Raw genomic sequence first — 20928 nt, forward strand, 5'->3', positions numbered from 1 at the left:
CACAAATTGAATAGAGGAGCAAATGGCAGGCGACGAAGAACAAGTAGAAATAAAAATGATGTTGCTCGGCTAGAATCCCGTGTCGAATCACTGCGCTCGCGATTTGGTCACTCGCGGGACGTTATCGATATCGGTGTCGACCGTGGGCGGCGGAAGAGAGATGAAAAGAGGGACGTATCTCTGGTCTCGGGTTCCTGCGAGAGCATGTGTGCGTGTTGCCGCGGATCGGCGCGAACGCGCTACCGATACATTGAACGGCGGCTCTCGGCAAGATATCGCTAAGTGGCCGCCGATACAAGGAACGGAGAATCAGTCGAAAACCACCTGTCTCAGAAGGTGGAGGCTCTACTCGCCTAATCGTCTCGGGCCGTCGAACGTATCGGAGTTTCCCCTTCGGGTGGTGATCCTCCCCGAGATCCTCGAGGAACCATGGAGAAGCTGAAGAGGAAGCGAAAAAGGAGCGACGGCCAGAAGGTGGGTGAACGATTTCGTTTCCCCGTTGATCGGGACAACTCGAGCCTGGAAACATGTTCTACCATCTCGTTAACTCAATTAGGACTTCTCGTTTCTGTCGGGACACTGTCGGTTTCTTTAACGACAGCTTCTTCGCGCGCGAGACGTCGTGACAACGCTAATTTACACCTGGTCGATGCTGCAGCGACCCAGACCTGTTTGCTAGGAAGCTTTGCTAAATTTCAGCAGGTTTTCGTTAGCTGTTCTTTGTATTTTAATACGAAGTCCAACTTTTGCACTGGTCTGGCGACTTACGTAGAGGGCTTGCTATTCACGCGAGACCCAAGTAAATAGCAGTGTTATTTTTAATATAAAACATCTCCTACGTTCACCGCTGTATGAATATTGTGTAAAAAGCGTGTTGCTGGAAGGGACGACTAGTTCTACGTTCTAGACAGTCCTCTTAATTCTCCGAGACCCTCCAGTTGCATAAGTTTCAATCGCGAAGACAAAGAATCCATTGAATAAAAGATTCCTCGGTCTCGTTCAATTTCGCGCGAACTACCGCCATCGTCAACTGTGTACGAAGACCAACTTTTCTACTGGTCTAATAAAAGTGCGCAGGTTTTAGTCATTCTTTACAATCTGACATCACAGTCTAGAAACTTACGTAGATAGCTTGCTATTCACGCGAGACCCAAGTAAAAAGCAGTGTTGTTTTTAATATAAAACATCTCCTACGTTCACCGCTGTATGAATATTGTATAAAAAGCGTGTTGCTGCAAGGGACCACCAGTTCTCCATTCTAGACAGTCCTCTTCATCTTCCGAAACCCTCTAGTTCCGAAGACAAAGAACCCATTGAATAAAAGATTCCTATTCTTGTTGTATCGTAAAAGTTCATGCTCGATTCTTTATATTTTGATACGAAGACCAACTTTTGCACTGGTCTAATAAAAGTGCGCAGGTTTCAGTCATTCTTTACAATCTGACATCACAGTCTAGCAACTGACGTAGATAGCTTGCTATTCACGCGAGACCCAAGTAAAAAGCAGTGTTGTTTTAAATATAAAACATCTCCTACGTTCACCGCTGTATGAGAGTTGCATAAAAAGCGTGTTGCTGCAAGGGACCACCAGTTCTCCATTATAGACAGTCCTCTTAATTCTCCGAGACCCTCCAGTTGCATAAGTTTCAATCGCGAAGACAAAGAATCCATTGAATAAAAGATTCCTCCGTCTCGTTCAATTTCGCGCGAACTGCCGCCATCTCCAACTGTGTTTGCAGCGCAAATTAGACTCGAACTCATATTTCTCGCGAGATATTGTTTGCCCGAGAACTTTTCAAGCCGTCGCCAATACGATCCTTTGTCATTTGATCCTCTTCGGAGGATCGCTTGTGAAAGACGCGAGAGAGACATTGTCACTTCGCGTCGGGGATTTTTGTTTAATGATCTGCCAAAGAAGATGCAAATGCGAAGCGCCTCTGGCTGTAATAGTCATCGGTGCATTACATAAATAATCAACTTTGTGGCAGAAATATAGCGAATCGCTTGTAATTGGACTGTAGATCCCGCGAGCGAGGCGGTTCTACGGTTGGTTCGCAAAGTTGTTAACCTGATTTCACGGGGGAAACCCGATCCGCCGAATGCTAATTCGATCGCGGCAGGTCATCTAAATCATTTTCCTATTCGTTTTTCTTCGAGGAACTCGTCGGGATTTGAACGCTCTTCGGGCGACCGCCATTGTTGCGCTGGCGAACGCGAACCGGGGCTGCTCGATTAGCGTCCCTGCGACGATTGAACCGAGGACGTTCGATTCAACCATCATTTCAGCAGCTTATCTTGTAGCTGATGGACCCAGGTAAAATGCAGTTGATCGTTCAGAAGAAATACAGAGATAGAGAAATTCTGTACAGCTTCGTTAATTAGAGTCAGGCTCACGATGTCCGTGTTTACCTCTCGCGCGCTAGATCGGATAACGACAGTGATTAGAGCGAATTTTCTTCGTTATCGCGACGACACGAGCCGATTAATTTCCCACTCGAGGTTCGTGGGAAACTGGCCAGCTTCGCTCGAAGACAATCGGACGCACTCGGGCCGTTTATCAATCGGGAACTGTTGAACCAGCAGTTTCACGAACGCTAATCTTACATAATTTGACCGCGGATGTTTACGTCAGTTCTTATTACTGCAGATTTGATGCAATAGTTTTCTAGATTAAACTACACGGAGAGGATCTACGAGCGCGCGGAAAAATCGCGGATCGATCGCCGCGAGGATTTACTACCGCACGGAGTGTCGAGTGTGTCGGAGTCGGAGAGTTATGTACGCGTGTAACGAAGAGTTATGTTCGCAAAGCACGGAGAAGAACTAAAGTTCTACATCTCTGTTGACGATGTTTAACCGTCGAATATAGCAACCGTATAAATTTTCTGTTTCTAGGAGGTTATAAACAACGAAGACGTTCCGATCGTAAAGAAAATTGTAATGCGAGGGGTTAAAAATAACGAAGCAAGCGGGTCAGGGGACGCAAAGAAACAGAAGAGGAGGAATGGCAATTAGTTTAGTAAACAAAGATACAATGAACAAACGAGGGATAAGGAAAAATGAGTGTAGCTCACGAGGACAATGTTCAGCAGCCGAGCAACATTGTTAGTAACACTGATCCGATAATAGCATCGCTATCTCTGGCCAGTCTAAGCCGGTCGATCCACTCTTGCTTTCGCGATCCATCGATCGCGGCGAGCGCGCGAAACGCCTTGCGATTTAAACAGCAAGACGTGTCCGGCTGACTCGCGTAGAATTTTTTTATCGATGCGCATAGTCTTCTCGCGATATCGGGGAAGATTTTCAGCCGCGAGACCGATCGGTCCGTTATCGAGCGTTGACAAAGCAAACCGTGCCTAGGAAAAACGTATCGTTTGCTAATCGGCAGATTTGTGCCGGCGCGGTGCTCTTTAATCGCTTTATTGTGCCGCTTGTTTGAGAACTCTGTTCGTTGCCCGCCGTGCGTAAACAAGATACGAGTCCGCCGATAATGGCCGCTCCAGAACGGCGTGTACTCTCGGCAAACATGCGGTAGGTGCGACGAATTCGGATCCGGTCGGCTAATTTGCGAAAACCACGAAGAAATGTACTCTGGCTACGCCTTTGTCTTGCGAGGAGTGTTGCCTACGCGCTGGAGCTGCTATCTGGCCCGCCACACTGCGTTCTGGGGACACAAGCTTCTCAAATCATCCAGTTCTATTAGTATGTAATGTGGTTTAGGGAAAGTCTAGCTTTTCCGAGTGAAATCACACGACCTGGCAAAGCTCCAAGGCTGCAAAAGGCGATTTTGTTAGCGCTAACTGTCACTTGTCCAGCGAACAATTCCGTCCTCGAGGCTGAAACGCGAAGCGCAGAAAAAATGCGTCGGACCGCATCACGGCACACGCTTAGTATTATCAGCTTTCATTATGTAATTCGCGCGGTCCTGCGCACGTCAAACTGTCGGCTTGATTCTGGTTCGTGTGATTAATCGATTGTAAATACTATAATCCGATTACACCTTAACAAGCCCGATAACCGGTGATCACCGATCAGCTGATAACCACTGTCGTGGCGCTTTGCAAATAGACTGCTGCGATCCTGTAAAAATACTACACGGTAAACATTGTTTACTGGTCTGCAAAGAACGTTCAATGTCAGTGTCAGTAGCAGGAAGACTGTAGGATTCTGTAATTGACGATGGGGTCTTAAATTGCAGCATCCTCAAGGGTCCCTCTCCGTAGGGAAATGCGAAGATGAGATGTGGTAGCGTGAAGGGTCTCAAAAGTTCTCCAAGGGATCTAGCTTTTAATATTCTACAGTAATCCACACGGTTTCCCAATAAAAGCATTGACTGTTTGCGCTAATTTTTTTCATTGAACTGCTCTCTAAGAGGATATCGTAAATCTATTCAGTGCAAAAGTTCTTTAGTTGTGGTGTGGTACTCGCGCGAAATCTAACGTCTACAGTGGGTGTACAAAGTATTCGTACACCTTTTAAAAACGAATAACGTTTTCAAATGTGTACCCAACAGCCTGAGCTTTTTTGAGACGTTAGAAGGATTAGTTTACTAGCTAATATGTAAATCATTTTTTTTAAATTGCTGTTGATCGCAATTGCGAAGGAAAAGGTAAAGGGCACGATCTTTAAATTTTTTATCTTTGCCTGTAATGAAAATTTAAAACATGTATTTTGTAAATGAAAGTAAATTGTATCATTGAAGTCGATTGACGCATAAAAACGCTATGGGAATTGTAAGATGTAAAAATCTTTGAATTTAAGGCTTGCGATTCATGGCAGTTCCAACCTATTCCCCTCCGACAACTGCAAGGTCCCCCACCTCTTTACAATGTATGCGTGTGCATCACGTCGTGCGTCGTGGGGGGAGCTTCCCACTACATACTATACATTACGATTACAACGATGAAATCTAAGAATGAGGGAAGAACCTAAGCGGGGAAGGTGCCTCGAATAGCTCCGGAGCTACTCGTTGGAACTGCCTGATTTAAATCACAGATTCTCACAATTTTTGCTATTTTCAATCAATTATATCTCATAACAACGTGATCGATTTCGATGAAACTTTGTACATGTATATAACTTAATTAGATCTACGAAAGGCACCTTCTAAATTTTCTTTACAAACATAAAAATTTTAAAAATCATGATTTTTACTTTTTTCTTCGCACTGGGGTCAATAACAATTTAAAAAGAAAATTATTTACACATTAGTTGGTAAACTGATCCGTCTAAAGTCTCCAAAACAGTGGTCCCCGACCCCCGGTCCGTGGATCAAATGGTACCGGGCCGCCCAAGAAACATTAAATACAATTAAATTAAAATTATTAAATCAGAACAATCTGAAATATAAACAATCAACGTCCCTCCCCGCCACCTCAGCGGGCCGCGGTAAAATTATCAAACGTTGACCGATCCGCGGCGATAAAAATGTTGGGGAGCACTGCTCTAAAAACCTCAAGCTGTTGGGTTCGATTTTGAAAAAGTTATTCGTCTTTAAAAGGTGTACGAATACTTCGTACACCCACTGTATGTATCCGGCAAGCTGTTGACAGCTGATCTGAGAAAACTAAGAAAACATGTATGACGCACAGCTTCGTTACTGCAACTGCACTGCTACGCAGATAACAAATAGCACTATGTACATATATCGTTCCGCGAGCAAAAATATATGGCAATCATAGTCTAAACCAAATTCGATAGTTCCTGTTGGAGCATGTCGCAGTTCCAAAATCCCCACGATTCGGAGACCATGAGACGTGACCGAGCGTCCACGGTTTCCCGACAACGTCCAAGACGGTCATTCTCATTCTGCTCGGCCGGGCCATGTACAGCTTGTACCTTCAATCAAGCTTAACTGGCCAACTGCCGCGACGATGGTTACGTTACTCCCCTCGGTCCCCCGACTGTCCATGCTGTCGATCGCTCCATCCTTGTTCCCTTTGCGCAGAAAGTGTTGGTCTCGATCGTCAATCCCTGGGACGTCCGAGTGGCCAGTGTAGATCCGGTCGGCTTGGCGGAGCGACGAAACGTTTCTCTGTCGATCGCGCAGTCTCAACCGAACGGGAATACCCTGCAGGAATCGACGTCGCCTGGAAGAACTGTCAGAACGCCGTCGCCGTGGTACAAGCCAGATTATAGCAACGCTGCGGACGGAAATTCCAAGGGCGGGTATTCGCCGAACAGGTAAATCTTGAAGATTTATCAATAAGGATCCTCTTGAAGATACCTGGGGCCAGATGCTCGAAGCTTCGTACTAGAACAGATCTAATAAGATCTTTTTAAATAACAATTTGAAGAGATATTGTTGGTGAACCTTTTGTTCCACAGAGATCAATTTTAGAAGCTTCGAAGTACCGTGGACCAGACCCTCGATCTTTCTCAACAAACTCTTAATTAACGATATTCGACCAAAACGTATAGATTATTTAAAACCTTTCTGTATTTATGAATTAATATATTAGCGAGTAAAGAATGGACATTCAGAGAAATTTTGTAATCTTTTCTAGAGGAACATTAACGTTTTGGGACTTTCCCTGCAGGTCTCCAGTTGAAACAGAGTTCAGCTCAGCGGATTCGTCCCAGAGGCCAGAGAGGAAGTCTCCGGCGAGAAGCTCGAGGCGGAGTGGCCTCCGTCACGATCAGACAATTCCGGACGGCAATGAGTTAATCGGTCCAGCGCAGGAAATCACGCGTGATGATTTCGATCACGAGTACAGGGCCGGGTCAGTCGCGAGAGTGCGTTTCGAGACGGAGGAGCGTCCCAGGTACCTTGGAGACCTCTAAAGAAATTTCTATAAAATCGAAACCAATTTATCCGAGCTCTAATCTCCTGTTCTTGATTCCCGGATGCGTAGGAGTTCAACATGGGGCTCGCCGTTGGAGATAAACTGCGAGAAGAACGGGAAAACGAATGCTCTGCCCACAGTGATCATCAGTGACTTCGAGACGGAGCCATCGAACAAAGCGGAGGATAATCAGGAGCCTGGAAAGGATATCAAAGATTCCACCAGGTCGTTCGAAGATCAAGAGCTGGTCAACGTTGTGCAGAATCTCGTTACTTCGAGGTACGCGCGTCGCTCGACGAGGAGAATAATTAATGGAGTCTTGACGCTAATTAGCGGGATGTTTCTAGATACAGTCCGGTGCTATCTGGCTCGCTGCGCAGATCGAGCAGGCGCGCGTCATGTCGTCGATGCGAATCTCAAAGAGACACGGACACAGTGGGTAAGATAGGACGGATTTAATAATGTCGAATTTCTCGGTGAATTTTTAGTGAGGTAGGAGATCGTTCATGTCGGAACCATGGCGAGGTCTTTCGGCAGTTTAGGCTTGTTAGAGTTGTTCAGGATCAGCCAGTGGGCCAGCCAAAGGATTGGGTCGGCTGGCTTCAGCTTGCAACACTGTGGAAGATTTAGTGGCATGATTACATCACGGATGTTTAACGTTGTTGATCTTCTGAGCAGTGTTTTACCAAGGATAATCCTTCCGTCAGGACTGTGTTGATAACCTCCTCCAAGTGATCGACAGCCATTTCGTTCTTCAAGAGAGGCTCCACGATGACTAGAAGACGACAGGTCCAAAGTGAACACGAAATGTGGAGGATCTAGATGATCTAATCCTCGGACAGAGTCCTAAACTAGCCATTCAAATTCTAGTTTCCGCTGTCCGAGGATTAACTACGTCTAAATAGCCTTGGAACGCTCACATTCAGGAAAGAAGAAGTGTATCTCTCGTTCTGCTTCCTTCCTGGAGATGCTACCATGAACCGCGTTCTTGAAATCCTCGCCTCTCCTGCCATACCTGGCTCTGATACTGTCGGGATAGTACAAACGGGCTTCGGTGACCTGGAAACAATGTCATCGAATACTTAGCGCATATTTTTAATTTACAATTATCGAGATTGTGAAGACGACGAATTATTTAACAAATTTATTTCCTTCGAGCTGAAATACCTTGGTGGGTCCCATAAGCAACCTCCACTCTTCGACAGCGCGGTGTTTCGCCAAAACGTGAACGACTATGGGGCCGGACGCCATGTAACCGACAAGGTGCGCGAAATTCAGTTGCCCGTACTTGTCCGAGTAGAATTCGGACACCTGTTCCGGCGTGAGCTGCAGCCAACGTGTCTGGTACACCTCGAAGCCTTCTTCGAAGATGCGTCGCTCGATCTTGCTCCTGTACGGTACTGCTTCCGGTTTGATGATCGCAAGAGTGCACTCTATGTCCGGTTCCTCTTCGACTTCCTCTTCGCAGACACAGGGCTTGAAGAACGCCACTGGAGGCTGCCAGACCTCTTCTTCACCTTCTCCGACAACACACTCGCATTCCCGAGGACTGACGAACTTGTACTAGATTGTTAGAACTTTGATTTTGTAGAATTTCTTAGTCTGATGGGTTTAACGCGTGTTAAATCAGCAAGATTTTATACAAATACCGTTCTGGAGTCGCTGGAAGAGACTGAGCTCGTTGGAGACACGTTGATGTCACGGCAGATGGTCAATCCTAGATTGGACTGCGGAGGATCGACCGGTTCTAGGTTGTTCTGATCTGAAATTGTGTCGCAGCTGAATTTGCCGACCACATCTTTCGTAGAACGATAGGATTTCGCGCATTTCGTGAAGAGCGTGACGGTTTCCGCGCCGGCTCGATCTCCGTCGCCATCTTTTCCAGGACAATCGCACATATTGAAAAATTAAAAAAACTCCTCTCTTCGTCTGATCTCTTCAACTTTTCTTCATCGTGTGCTTGAAATGCCATTCTTTCGAGGTTATAGACCGTTTGTAACAAAGCAGTATCGATAATACTGTGTGAGCGGAGTGTGCGCGATAGTTATTTTTACATTACAGTTAGTTTCACAAAAATGCTTGGTCTAAAAATCGAATAAAAATATTGCAGATCACAACTCGATCGAGCTTAACGCGTCCGAGGCGAGTCCAGTGACGAAACGGCAACCGGAAGTCATCGAGAACGGCTCCGCTGATAGATATCTTCGTCCTGTAGCAACTGGAAGACTAGACGCGGCGCGTATTCGTAAAACGAGCTTGTCGATGCCCAGCAATCTTGACGAAATGGAGAATCTACGGATTGACAGACAAAAGGTGGGCGTATTGAATTGCTTAAACAGCATCAGAATCACAACTTTTACCTCGCGCATCCTTTCTTCATTTACGATGAAAAAAAGGACTATAAAAATCAATTCTAGGATCAACAGGGTGTCCTTCAGCTAGAAATATATTTGTAAAATCGAAAAGATTCGTCGCATTACAGTAGGTCAACGTCCCCGATGTACAACAGAAACACTCCAGCAATGGGTGAAGAATTATTTCTCCGAGGACAATCAACAACAACACCGTCTTCAAACGGTATACCGTTGCCAGTGTGTCGCTGCTGGTATTAAGAGCATCGTCGCAATTATCAGGTGTTTGCTGAGTGCGTGGCGAAGGAATTCGTTGTCGAAAGATCGCAACCAGGTTCTGTCTTTGTCGATGAGCCTCTATCTCGCTCGTTCCCGTGGCGATCACGATTTTGGTGCTGCGAACGTCACCGCGAATGTCATCGTTCGATAAGATTTTCGGCAAGCTGCGTCGAGTGTTTAGTCGTGTAGAAGCCGAAGAAACGAGTCCGTTGATCTCGATGGACGAGAAAGATGCTGCGGATCATAGGTACAGCTCTATCTACTCGCTGGAGGAAGCGCTGTCCGGCCTTGTGAAGCTGGACACGATCACGGAGGTTCGTGTACGGTTTATTGCTGCGGTGGTTTCACCTTCTTTTTGAGGATTCGAACTTCCGACAAGACGTGCAACCTGGTGATTCATCAAAGGATCCGCATCGTTAAGCAGTAATGCGGTTCTAACGACCGCTGCAGTGTGTTTATGACAGAAACACCGGCTGAAAATTACGATAAACCTTATTGCTTTCACAGACGAGTACTCGGGGGCGTAGCTAAACGTTCGTAATGATTAAATTGTTACAGGGAACCACGTCGAAGTTCACAAGGTCCGAGAGCGAGGACAGCAGCAGCGTGACGTTCAGCAATAGCGGTTCAACGCCGAATGGAAGTCCTCTTGGATCGGAAACCGAGGAGGAAGCTAATGACGAAGAGCTAGCAAAGTGAGTAGCAGCGATATAACATCATGTTATTGCTTTCACCAAAAGCTAATTAACATTGGGCTTACGGGGCACTAAAATGGATTATTTTAAATTATTTAATAAAAATAACAGGAATGTATCTATCTCTAAATTATTATAATTCCTCGTGGATGCATATTTACGTGTTAATTAAGATTGATTAATCTCGAGATTATTATGACAAATAATGCAACAATGCAGACTTTTCTTATGGAGATTTTTGAAAGATTTTGGCCCCTATTCCCGATTTAGCAATGTTCTGAAATTGCACAATCGATGGACGAACTGCAGAGACCTGCAGGCCTGCGTCCGAGTCCTTCGTCTAATCACCCAGAACCAGTGATCGTCTCTACAACGAGCGACGTTCTTCTGGTAGCTTTCTTCTGGTTCGACCTTGCTTCTATCGGTCTTAGGGTTATCGCTGGTAACACTGCCTCGCGTGTGCAGCTCTCGCAATCGTCGCAGTAGTCGGCCGCGGTTGGTCATTAAGAGCCACTCGTGTTTTTCTTCGAGAAAAGTGCATTCAACTCTCTCGTACATTTCGTTTCTTGGTCGGTGTGCAGCCACCGGCGCCTGCAACGGGTCGTTTCGTTTGATTTACGACGCCCGCCGCGTGTCGTTAAGGAAACGTTTCTCTGCTCAAGATCTCGACTCCTGTTGTATCCGGTACATGCTTTGCACGCCGAGTTTTTCAACGCTTGTGGAATTCATATTCATTAGACGCGAGTTAACCGTTTGAGTGCCACTTTGCGGAAAAATCGGGAAATGCCACACAATGCGATAGCGCTTCACTGACTGTCTAATTAACGCTCTACGTAAGCAGCAGCGCTTACGACAGTGCTAATTTCAGTCTAGTATACTTCGAGCAATTTTTATTTCACATGAAAGTCCGCGGTCTGGTGATTTTAGTAAACGTCGGATCTTTATGTAAAATAGAAATTTTGAAAACAGTACAACAGTATTTTTAGATCTAGTAACAAGAAAGATACGCGTCGACGAAAGCCAAAAGTGGAGTCAGTTCAGCTTCAGAGATTGATATGAAGCCCCGAAGAAGCGCGATTACCGCACTCAAACGATTAGCTTAACGATGCGATCTCCATTTGAACAAACACTAGATTGAATGTGGCACAGTTGATCCCGGTAGTCGTCCAGCGAAATGATCCCGAGATACGATGTCGGCAGTGCTATGTCGCTGCAAAGGTATTTCTCTCTCAAGGACGTCGCCGTTTTCTTCGATTTTTAAAGAATCATTTCTTCTTCAGAGTTCCTCTGCAAGCTCCTCCTCGGAGGAAGATCAGAACCATGCCAGCAATGATGAACCAGAAACTGGGGACCGATCAGTTGGAGCTGCCAGGTGGACAAAGCGCGAACTCGACGATAACCAGCGTCAACAGCATCAGCAGCTTGCTGAAGGAGAAGCTGCAGATGTCTCTGCCTCAAGCTCTGCGCAGCAGCAAGAAGAGACAGAACGCGGACTACCGGTCAGTTGAATCTGGTCTTTATCAGTTTATGACAGTTCTCTTGCAACTTCTATTTCTAATTTGAGTTTGAGGGCCTGAAAGTTTTCACCGCTTGGGCCCTCCACTTGACCTGAGCTGCCACTGTAATCGAGTGATACTTTTATTTCGTAGGCTCCGAGCGTTCGTAGGGATACTGTTCCTCTGCGTCGTCTTCCTGGTCGGGTTCGCACACATTTATTATACTCAGCATGTGCTGCAACGAGCGTACTTCGACAAGTTCAGGTAGAGCCTCTCACATGTTCCACTGGTTAATATCATAAAGATATATAAACCCAGCGTTGAAAATACTCTCTGACCAGGTTCAACAAAAACGAGAGGATGATGCACGTGTACAGCAGCACAGGGGCGGAAGTGATCGCAGCAAGATTAGGAGAGGGCATCCCTCCAGACACAGGAGTGTTCCCCTGTCTGCCACACCATCAGAAACCAGACTCAGTCTGCCTGGAATGGCTGCAACAGACGCGACTCTACTTGGCGCACTCGCAGCACGAGGACATGCACTGTTACCATGTCACCTGGCAGAGCTTGAACGCGTTCTACAAGCCGACTGACTGCTTCGACTGGTCGTCGAAAAGGGGCCATTGGTACGGAGCAGGTCAGGTGCAGCATATGCCATATCCTCTGGAAGGAGGACGCCTCGATCTGAGCCCGTTCATCACCGGTGACATTGCAAAACATCCGTTCGGCAACGTGTTGAAGAGATATTTCCTGAGCTCGAAGGGCGCGACGATCCTTGTCGATCCGGAAACGCCGTTGTACGTCTCGATCAACGCGAATAGGAGCAATGAGTTTTGTATGCAGGTAACGTTGGTTTCCTCGACTCGTCAGAGAAGTTGAAGACTTGGGAATTCGAAAAGCTTGAACCTCTGAAAACCTCATTGTTTCAGGCGCAGCACGATGCATTCGCCTACATCAATCACCTAACGCCGCTGCCACAGTTGAACTACACAATCTGCGCAACAGACAACATGAAGAACCTGCACTCCTACATGGCGGAGAAGTCTCTATGGGACGGGTTGAAGCCGGACGAGTTGCACGCGGTTCATTCACTCCTCTCCGAACCTGTCTGGCAGATCGTGTCTACGAACGAGGCCGCCATCTATAATTATACGGAGGATGTAATCGCTCTGGGATTCCTCAAACAAGGACACGTCCTACTGAGCGAGGAATGGCAGCCCAGCATCGGCGACTTTGTGCTCGACGAGGAACGGTTCGCTACTATGGAGGAGACGATCAATATCATTCATCGTAGAGGATTCAGGATTGTCTTCACTATACAACCGTTTATATCCACGGAGTCTATGAACTTCCGGGACGCTGTTAACAATAGACTTTTGATTTCGGAGAGAGGCAGCGACCCGAGGATACCTGCGCTGACCAGGTACAAGCAGAATCAATGTAGAATGTCTGTTCCTAATTATTCTTTAACACTTTAAACATTTAACTTCTAGGTACAAGCAAGGCAACAGCGTAGGAGTCCTCGACATCACGAACAACAAGACGATGCCCTGGCTGCAGACCAAGCTGGAGAGTCTGATCGAAAAATACCACGTGGACTCGTTCTACTTAGACCTGGGCACCGCTCATGATATGCCTCACTACTACAAATGCGAGCAACCGTTAACAAACCCGGACCACTACAAAACTTTGTTCACAAAAGCTATTTTAGGCAACGTACCAGTGATCAGTGTCTCAGGCGCGATTTCTAGGCCTCGAGCTCCGGTGTTCGTCTCCTTGCCGCCGTTTTCTTCATCGTGGAAAGCTATCAAAACAATTATCCCGACAGTGTTGACCTACGGAATGATAGGCTACCCATTCATCATGCCGGGAGCAGTGGGTGGAGACGTGGCTCTGCCGATGTCCGACAACAATCCAAACAACGACTTTGAGGTCCTTTTTCCGGACAAGGAGCTGTACATCAGGTGGCTGCAGCTGTCGACCTTCCTGCCAGTGATTCGTTTCACGCATCTGCCCAGCAAATACTCTGACGAGTCTGTCTTGGAGATAGCCAAGAGACTGACCACTCTCAGGCAGAAGACCGTGACACCGTTGCTGAAGAAGTACGCTAAGGAGACCCTGGACACCGGCCTGCCCATCATCAGGCCCCTGTGGATGCTCGACCCAGCTGATCCTGCGTGCCACGTGGTCGTCGACGAGTTTTCTGTTGGAGAGGAGCTGATCGTAGCTCCTATCCTGTATTCTGGAAGTAGGCAGAGAGAGATCTACCTTCCAGCTGGAGTCTGGAGGGACGGTATCGATGGCAGTCTCAGGAAAGGGTCCAGGTGGATCCACAACTACAGAGTGGCCGAGCACAATGTCGCGTACTTCGTAAAGATGCCCGACAACACCAGGTTTTAAAGGGTCAACGGACTCGCGAAGAGTTGTATTTTACAGAGCTGTGCTCGATGGAGCTGATAACGCGGCTGCAACAGTCGACTATCGGTGTTTTATATTTTCGAGGAAGAGACAGGTGGACTACAATGTCCATAGAGAAAGTCTCTTTGTCGGACACGTCAAGTAGCTGACTAGCGATCGTTCAGTAGAGACTGTTAATAGTTGTTAAGGGCTTTAAAGACGCGAATACGGTAGCAGATAACTTGCGGTAGCTAGTTACTTGTTAGCGTGTTCACGCTTTAAGAATTCCGAGCGCGCCGACACTCTGAAAGTATTTATTTCTTTATACTTAAGAAATATATTTATTTCAACTGGACTGCGCCATTTATTTCCGCGTTCACAGCGCTGCCGGTAAACCGCTAGAAAATACAGTATACCAAACAAACGAGTCATCTAAAAACACGATTACAAAGTGGAGTGGTTACTCGAGTCTTAAACACGAGATCTCGATCGTTCATGTCCGCGTTATTTCTCTTCGTGGGGCTGTTGCTGTCGTTCTTCGACGCGTTGCTCGACTGCGGCCGTGAGCGTTTGCGGCGCGGACATCGACAGCCTGGGTGAACACGAGTCCAGGAACTGTTGGAGGTTGCAGAGCTTGCTGAACATGTTCCGGATGTGGTTCATGTGCTCCGACCGTAGCAACTTCAAGTCCTTTATGTAGTCCTGCTTCAGACCGCGGTGGGTCAACAGGTCCTTCAACGATTCGCAGCAGTCACCCTGAAGAGCTCGCACCACTTCTATGCTTGGCTCTTCTTTCGCTAGACCTCGAGTCGAGTCGACGTTCTGTGAAAGCGAAATTGTCTTGATGCTGCGATTTCGCGAAGAACAGAAGGACAATAAAGACTTAGTTAGATGATTATGACGAACCTTTGTCTGATCCGTGGGCGATCCGAACGTGTGACTGAGAGCCTTGTCGATCAATCCGACGATCACGCTCTTCGTAGCGCGGAGATTAAGGTCACCGCCAGCATACAGATTCTTCCTGGCGTCCTGATCCTGATCTTCCTCCTCGAAGGTGCTTTCGCCCCTGTTTGTCGACTCGTCCTCGGGTCTACAGACAGTATGGTTCCTAACGACGGACCGTTTTCGTGACTTACGCTCCGCGTTCAGTGCAGTTCGACTGCGCGGGAACCTCTCCTTCGTGTAATCGTGGTCGTCGGTCCCCCTTCCGACCTTCGTCTAGAATAACAAACAGTAAAGAACAGGCTTGAAGTTCAAAATAAAGGTGGATTTTCTACTTATGCAAAGTGTAGTCTCTAAATTTGATTTATATCTTCAGGAACGTTCCACGCTAACTTCCAAGGAGCTTACATCGTTGTACAATTTCTGATGCGTTCGCCTGTCATCTAAATCGTCTCCAACAGCCTCTGCGTTGTTTGTGCTGTCGTACCGGGACAAATCCAGCCCCAGTTTACAGCGGCTGAGGTCTTCAAGGCCTGGCTTCCGCCTACACCTGATGGTTTCGTCCTCGATGTCGTCTTTCCTGCGCTGCCTCGAACCACGCGGCTCCCTCCTCTTCCGCAACTCCTCTACCAACGACTATCGAAGCAGAAAATGCATGTTGCATATAAATAGGTATCGATCGCTGCGATCTTTTACTTTGTATTCCTGCCAGTCGTCGTGAAAGCACCCGTTCTCTGCGTGCTGCGGATGTATGCAGCAACCGTCCGCATTGCCAGGTAGAAAGATCTGCTCGTCTTCGCTCCTTCGCTGAGGACGGAGACCGCTGGTCTGCCTTTTCCTCGAATGGTGGTACGCATTCGACGTCCCGTGTCCACACGTGACTCGAATCAACGATTCCTCCTGGCTCTGCGGCAGGTTCATCCGCTGGTTCGTCGGGCACGTCAGGTAATCCGCGTACCTGTCCAGAATCGTTTCCATGTTCTTGTAACACCTGAAACCGTTCCATTCGTCAATTTAGACTGCGGGTCTTTAGTCTTCGCGCGAAATAAAAACTTCAGACGTTCATTGCAGAGAATATATAGAAGTTCAATAAGAATTACTTTGTTTTTCCAGAGGAATGTTTCGGCACTTCGAGAGAATAATGACAGGAGGGGCAACGCTGCAGCTGGCTCTTCGGCCGTCTTCTTGGCCTGACTTCCGGCTGCAGGAGCCCGATCTCGTGTATCGGATGCTCGCAATTCAAGCAATAAGCCTGTTCCTAAAGTACAACGAGAGAGATGTACTCGCGAATGACAGTTCTGTCACGATCTTACCATCTCCATCGATGCGATGTTCGCAGCGGCAATCTCGTCAGATTCGGCGATAAAATTCGCGACGCGGCTCGACCCGGAACCCCCTGAAACCGGATTCACCTTCGCTCATGCTAAACTCGGTGACAGCGGTTCGCCTGCCTGTTCGATGCAGCGAAACTACAACAGAAGCCGAGCAAGAACGTTCAAAATGCGCTCGTACAACGTGTGCGAACCGCGGCTCCGCGGGGAATCGATTCGCATGCTTTTATTTCGCTCGCGATTTCACAGCAGGCTATGCAGACAAGTTTTACTTTGCATGAAACTCCTCTACGAATACAGACATTTCACGAAACATGGATTCGAACAGGATTTTTTTTAAAATCTATAATGTTCCAACTCGTGGCACAAACGCAAGATTAAGATCGCATCGATCCGAGCTAGAATTATCTGTCGGACTGATCTATCGCCTAGCTATTATTCATAATTAATTGTCGCGTGATGCTCGAAATCACTGCAGAACGTCGCAAGCCTCGTGCCAGTGAGAACGGAAGCAGGAAAGCGGTCAGAACAGAGAGTCGGAACCATGCCGAAACTGTCGGTGAGCAAAGCGAAGCCGCAACCACCGAAAACTGCCTACTTCTACGGCAATGAAATACTGCCAGACTTCCGGGCTCGGAAGGAAGCCACCCTGAAGGATCTGGAAGCGGTGCCTCCGGATGATCCGACCGAGGTCGGCATGCCAACGATCAATCCGAAGTCTGAAGTCCAGAGATACTTCGTCGAGTTCTGTAGCGGGTCGACTATGCTTGGCTTCAATCACATTGTCGCGCCGAATAGACACCCTGTTGAGAAGTAAATACGTCTTAGCTTTTCAATTTCTTTTTCACACAATAAATTACTTCTACTTTGTGGTACACCTTGTGAGACTGCTGGGTTGACACTCAAAGCAGGGCAGATCGAATTTTTGAAGATTGCACGAACTTCTTCTCGGTGTGTCTACAGGGTGACAAGAAATAACGGAGTTAATCATTTGTTATTATAATTCTGTCAAATTGACGAATTTTGAAAAACCAAATAATAGCAACCATAACATGGACCTTCAGTACTCATATATTTAAGAAGTTTCGAAATGGCCACCCTTTACGCCGATACAGAGGCTCAAACGTGTCTTGAAATTTTCGGCAATGGGCCGCAGCTCTTCTGGCGTCATTCGGTCCCACTCCTGGTACAGAGATTTTTTCAATGACTCCAAATTTTAATGGGGCCGAGCACAGGCCCTGGCCTCCAAAATCGACCACACGCTGTAGTCCATCGGGTTGAGATTCGGTGAGTACGGCGGCCATTCCACAGATGTGATGAAACCTGGAAAATGGGCTTTGCACCACTCCTGAGTCGTTTTCGCTCTGTGGGCCGGCGCGGAATCCTGCTGTAACGTCCATTCCGGATCGCCGAGGTGCTGTTGGGCCCACAGAAGTACGACGGCTTCGAGAATGTCCCGTCGATACACTTCTTGGTTGATTTAGACCCCTTGTTCCACGAAAACCGTAGCAAATCCCATTTTCCAGGTTTCATCACATCTGCGGACTGGCCGCCGTACTCACCGGATCTCAACTCTATGAACTCCAGCGTTTGGTCGATTTTGGAGACCAGGGCCTGTGCTCAGCCCCATAAAAATTTCGAGTCGCTGAAAAAATCTCTGCGCCGGGTGTGGGACCGAATGACGCCAGAAGAGCTGCGGTCCATAGCCGAAAATTTCAAAACACGTTTGAGCCTCTGAATCGGCTCAAAGGGTGGCCACTTCGAAATTTCTTAAATATATGAATACTAAAGGTCTGTGTTATGGTTGTTATCATTTGGTTTTTCAAAATTCGTCGATTTGACAGACTTATAATAAGAAATATTTAACTCCGTTATTGCTTGTCACCCTGTAAGATGCCTTCAGACCTGTAACTCAATTTTCCCGTTCGCTATTGCGAAGATATCTGGCTATGGCGTTCGTGGGCATCGCGTTGATGCTGCTGGTGTTTCTGTCGCTCACATTTTGGTATCGCTTTCAATACCATTCTACTGTGATCGGGATAGACAGCGACCGCGACCACTTCCACATACCGAAACCGGGCGTGTTCATCTGCCCCGTGCCGAACGTAGAGAAGAGCAAGTTTGCAGAAGTATTCAAGAAGTAAAGATCTCATTTCCATCAAGATAATGTAGCAATTAGTAGTCAGTGGATTTTATGCATTTAAAGAATTAAAGACTATTGTTATTTATTAGAGTATTATATTAAATTCAAAATTGCTGGAAACTTTTAAAAATTGAAGACGTCAATAGAGGATTTCTCCTCTATTACGATCATTAAGGGGAGAAATGAACGTTCAATTCAGTTTCCGTATCTTGCAATCGTTGCAGACAATTTCAATTTTGCATAAAGATCCACAGCCTGCTAACGATCAATAGCAATAAAAAACATGTTAGTATCTCCGCAGCAACAGTATCGAGCACACGCCGGAGGCAGAGAAGTTCTTCACCTTCTTGGCGAACGTAAACTACGAGAACATGGACGAGACGCCGGATTTCGATCTGGTGCCGCCGGAAAAGTGGCTGAAGATCCTGTATGAGATACGGAGGGTGATTCCCCGGGTAACCTTGAAGGAGCCCGACCCTTACGAGGCTGTAATCATCACTGAGAGAGGCTTATGCTCGGCGAACAGGAATTTGGCCGCAGTCTACTCCACCTACGAGTGAGCACGATGCTCTAGTTGTTCCTTTTTATCGTTTCCATTTGTTTTTCATTTGTTATAATTACTAGGTACTGGATGAGCAACAATTGGACCGTCGTTCCGGAACCAGAACACCTGCCGGTCTTCGACCACTACGACGACCGATCGCAGGAATCGTTTATTAGCAAGGACGACGTGCTGGTGACGATTCCATCTTTCCTATGACCAGACCGTGTATATTTTATGCATTTATAGTAAAATTGAGTACTTTTTCAACTTTCCTCGTTAGCTCAGCTTGGTAGATCCCAGCGAGACCCTCACGTTCCATATGCCCATGCGATTGGTGAAGCCGAAATTCTTACAACGTCCGGTCATGTCGATATTCAGCATCAAGACGAAGCCGAACGTGCAGGGGCTGCACGTGCATCAAAGACGCTGCAAGTTCACCAGCGACGGTGGCCTGAATACCTGGCCGATCTACACGGCCAACATGTGCATAATCGAGTGCAGGATGCGGAAGATCCAACACCACTGCAAGTGCCGACCGCATTTTGCCAGACCCATAGGTATATACAAAATTTAGATACAGTCAGCAGTAATAGTAAGTGGACACCCTTAAAAATCGCATAACTTTTTCGAAATTGGTCCAAAGGACTTCAATTTTTTAAAGATGTTAGACCGGCTAGTTCGCTAGAGAATTAGTAAACAAAAATTTATTACGATTGCAATTGGTAGGAGAATTATATAAAATTTTAAAAAATGATGTTTTGTCAACTTTTTTATCTGGGTCTGTAACGATAATTTAAAAAATGCGTTTTATAGATTTCGGTAACTTGTATATGCATACTGAAAATTTCATCGAAATCGGTCAACATTGCAATGAGTTACATACGTTTAAAGATGAGAGCTTAAGGGTGAAAGTCGCAGATTTTCAGCCTTGCCAGGACATTTCGCCCTTACGTGATCATCTTTAAACGTATGTAGCTCATTGCAATGTTGACCGATTTCGATGAAATTTTCAGTATGCATATAAGTTACCGAAATCTATAAAACGCATTTTTTAAATTATCGTTACAGGCCCAGATAAGAAAGTTGACAAAACATCATTTTTAAAAATTTTGTATAATTGCAATCGTAATAAATTTTTGTTTACTTATTCTCCAGCGAACTAGCCGGTCTAACATCTTTAAAAAATGCAAGTCCTTTGGACCAATTTCGAAAAAGTTATGCGATTTTTATCACTCTGTATACAAACATCGTTGAAAAGAGTTCTAGGCGGTCGATTTGTTTCCAGACGGAGTTAAGATTTGCAACACGAAACAACTGCGTTGCATCGCAGACATCAAAGACAAGCTTTTCCTGTTCTCCGGCACGCCGGAATATTGCAACTGCATCCCGCTGTGCAATCGTATTCTCTACTTCGTGACGGACCCCAAAACAAGCGAACTGTATTAGACTTTCTGCAGTGGCAACAACATTTTACCTATCGACTGACTGTTCGATTGTTTCAGGGACGTTCCCACAACTCAATCAGTCATCAGCGTGATCATGGACTTTCCAACTATAATTCTGGACCGATCCATAATCTACGGCTTCAGCGATTTTCTAAGTAAGTATTTGTTCCAAACACGAATGAGTTAACAAATGAAGAGTATTTACGTCTCAGGTAGTGTCGGAGGAGCTGCAGGGCTGCTCCTTGGTGCCAGCGTGTTGTCCTTTGTGGAAATATTCTACTACGCGACGGTGCACGCATGTTTTTACGCGAGACGAGCGCAGCAAAAGAAGAAGAAGAAAAGTCTCCCCAGAATTTAGGTTTCGGAGGGTTGCTTAAAAAATATCGTTTATTTTGAAAACAAGTCGCCTCTTCTAGACAGAGAGAACACGATGTAAAATAAATATCATCACATACATACAACTGTACACATGCGACACGTCGCGACCGCACCATGATTGTACATTAATTTACAAGGAGAC

At 46.5% G+C, this 20928-nt stretch overlaps 4 protein-coding genes across 7 annotated transcripts; 2 read left to right on the forward strand and 2 right to left on the reverse strand.

Annotated features, from left to right (window-relative positions):
- Positions 1–291: 291 nt before the first annotated feature.
- LOC143215687 (myogenesis-regulating glycosidase) lies at positions 292–14358 on the forward strand. Of its 3 annotated transcripts, XM_076438024.1 has the most exons (13): positions 2162–2314; positions 2896–3104; positions 5948–6183; positions 6540–6764; positions 6855–7064; positions 7133–7224; positions 8896–9098; positions 9974–10110; positions 11391–11609; positions 11760–11870; positions 11948–12449; positions 12536–13029; positions 13100–14358. In XM_076438024.1, the coding sequence occupies exons 2-13, from the start codon at positions 3060–3062 to the stop codon at positions 14004–14006; spliced, it is 3381 nt and encodes a 1126-aa protein (XP_076294139.1). In that variant the 5' UTR covers positions 2162–2314; positions 2896–3059; the 3' UTR covers positions 14007–14358. The 3 variants fall into 3 exon arrangements, with proteins under 3 accessions (XP_076294137.1, XP_076294139.1, XP_076294140.1); XM_076438022.1 differs by lacking the exons at positions 2162–2314; positions 2896–3104 and adding an exon at positions 292–474; XM_076438025.1 differs by lacking the exons at positions 2162–2314; positions 2896–3104; positions 5948–6183; ... (3 more) ...; positions 8896–9098; positions 9974–10110 and adding an exon at positions 11120–11328.
- On the reverse strand, positions 6994–9978 carry LOC143215703 (nucleoside diphosphate kinase homolog 5). The gene is given in 5 exon segments (XM_076438049.1): positions 6994–7456; positions 7459–7603; positions 7692–7844; positions 7953–8348; positions 8435–9978. Coding segments are annotated over 5 exon segments (1110 nt in total). The 5' UTR covers positions 8684–9978; the 3' UTR covers positions 6994–7289.
- LOC143215696 (uncharacterized) lies at positions 12530–17820 on the reverse strand. 2 transcript variants are annotated; one of them, XM_076438039.1, is made up of 6 exons: positions 16875–17820; positions 16259–16414; positions 16046–16203; positions 15642–15936; positions 15354–15581; positions 12530–15221 (listed from the first exon to the last, which is right to left on the reverse strand). In XM_076438039.1, the coding sequence occupies exons 2-6, from the start codon at positions 16265–16267 to the stop codon at positions 14508–14510; spliced, it is 1404 nt and encodes a 467-aa protein (XP_076294154.1). In that variant the 5' UTR covers positions 16268–16414; positions 16875–17820; the 3' UTR covers positions 12530–14507. The 2 variants fall into 2 exon arrangements, with proteins under 2 accessions (XP_076294154.1, XP_076294156.1); XM_076438041.1 differs by lacking the exon at positions 16875–17820 and having other exon boundaries at positions 12530–14825; positions 14910–15221; positions 16259–16531.
- Positions 16821–20783, forward strand: LOC143215694 (acid-sensing ion channel 1). The gene is made up of 8 exons (XM_076438037.1): positions 16821–17089; positions 18216–18416; positions 18721–18975; positions 19044–19155; positions 19244–19520; positions 20249–20402; positions 20466–20563; positions 20621–20783. Exons 1-8 carry the CDS (start codon positions 16821–16823, stop codon positions 20764–20766), a joined length of 1512 nt encoding a protein of 503 aa, XP_076294152.1. The 3' UTR covers positions 20767–20783.
- Positions 20784–20928: the final 145 nt, after the last annotated feature.

Source organism: Lasioglossum baleicum, chromosome 14 (assembly GCF_051020765.1).
Source record: "Lasioglossum baleicum chromosome 14, iyLasBale1, whole genome shotgun sequence".
Taxonomy (NCBI): Eukaryota; Metazoa; Arthropoda; class Insecta; order Hymenoptera; family Halictidae; genus Lasioglossum; species Lasioglossum baleicum.

Excerpts from the sequence above, each read along its gene's own strand:
- LOC143215687 (XM_076438022.1), top strand. The coding sequence starts at position 430 with ATGGAGAAGCTGAAGAGGAAGCGAAAAAGGAGCGACGGCCAGAAG. Across the intron at positions 475-5,947 it reads AAAGGAGCGACGGCCAGAAG|AAAGTGTTGGTCTCGATCGT; the intron begins GTGGGTGAACGA and ends CCCTTTGCGCAG. Across the intron at positions 13,030-13,099 it reads AGGATACCTGCGCTGACCAG|GTACAAGCAAGGCAACAGCG; the intron begins GTACAAGCAGAA and ends TTTAACTTCTAG.
- LOC143215696 (XM_076438039.1), bottom strand. Across the intron at positions 15,937-16,045 it reads CATTCCTCTGGAAAAACAAA|GTGTTACAAGAACATGGAAA; the intron begins GTAATTCTTATT and ends GAACGGTTTCAG. Across the intron at positions 15,222-15,353 it reads ATCAGAAATTGTACAACGAT|ACGAAGGTCGGAAGGGGGAC; the intron begins GTAAGCTCCTTG and ends TTGTTATTCTAG.
- LOC143215694 (XM_076438037.1), top strand. The coding sequence starts at position 16,821 with ATGCCGAAACTGTCGGTGAGCAAAGCGAAGCCGCAACCACCGAAAACT. Across the intron at positions 18,976-19,043 it reads GCAGTCTACTCCACCTACGA|GTACTGGATGAGCAACAATT; the intron begins GTGAGCACGATG and ends TATAATTACTAG. Across the intron at positions 20,403-20,465 it reads GACCCCAAAACAAGCGAACT|GGACGTTCCCACAACTCAAT; the intron begins GTATTAGACTTT and ends CGATTGTTTCAG.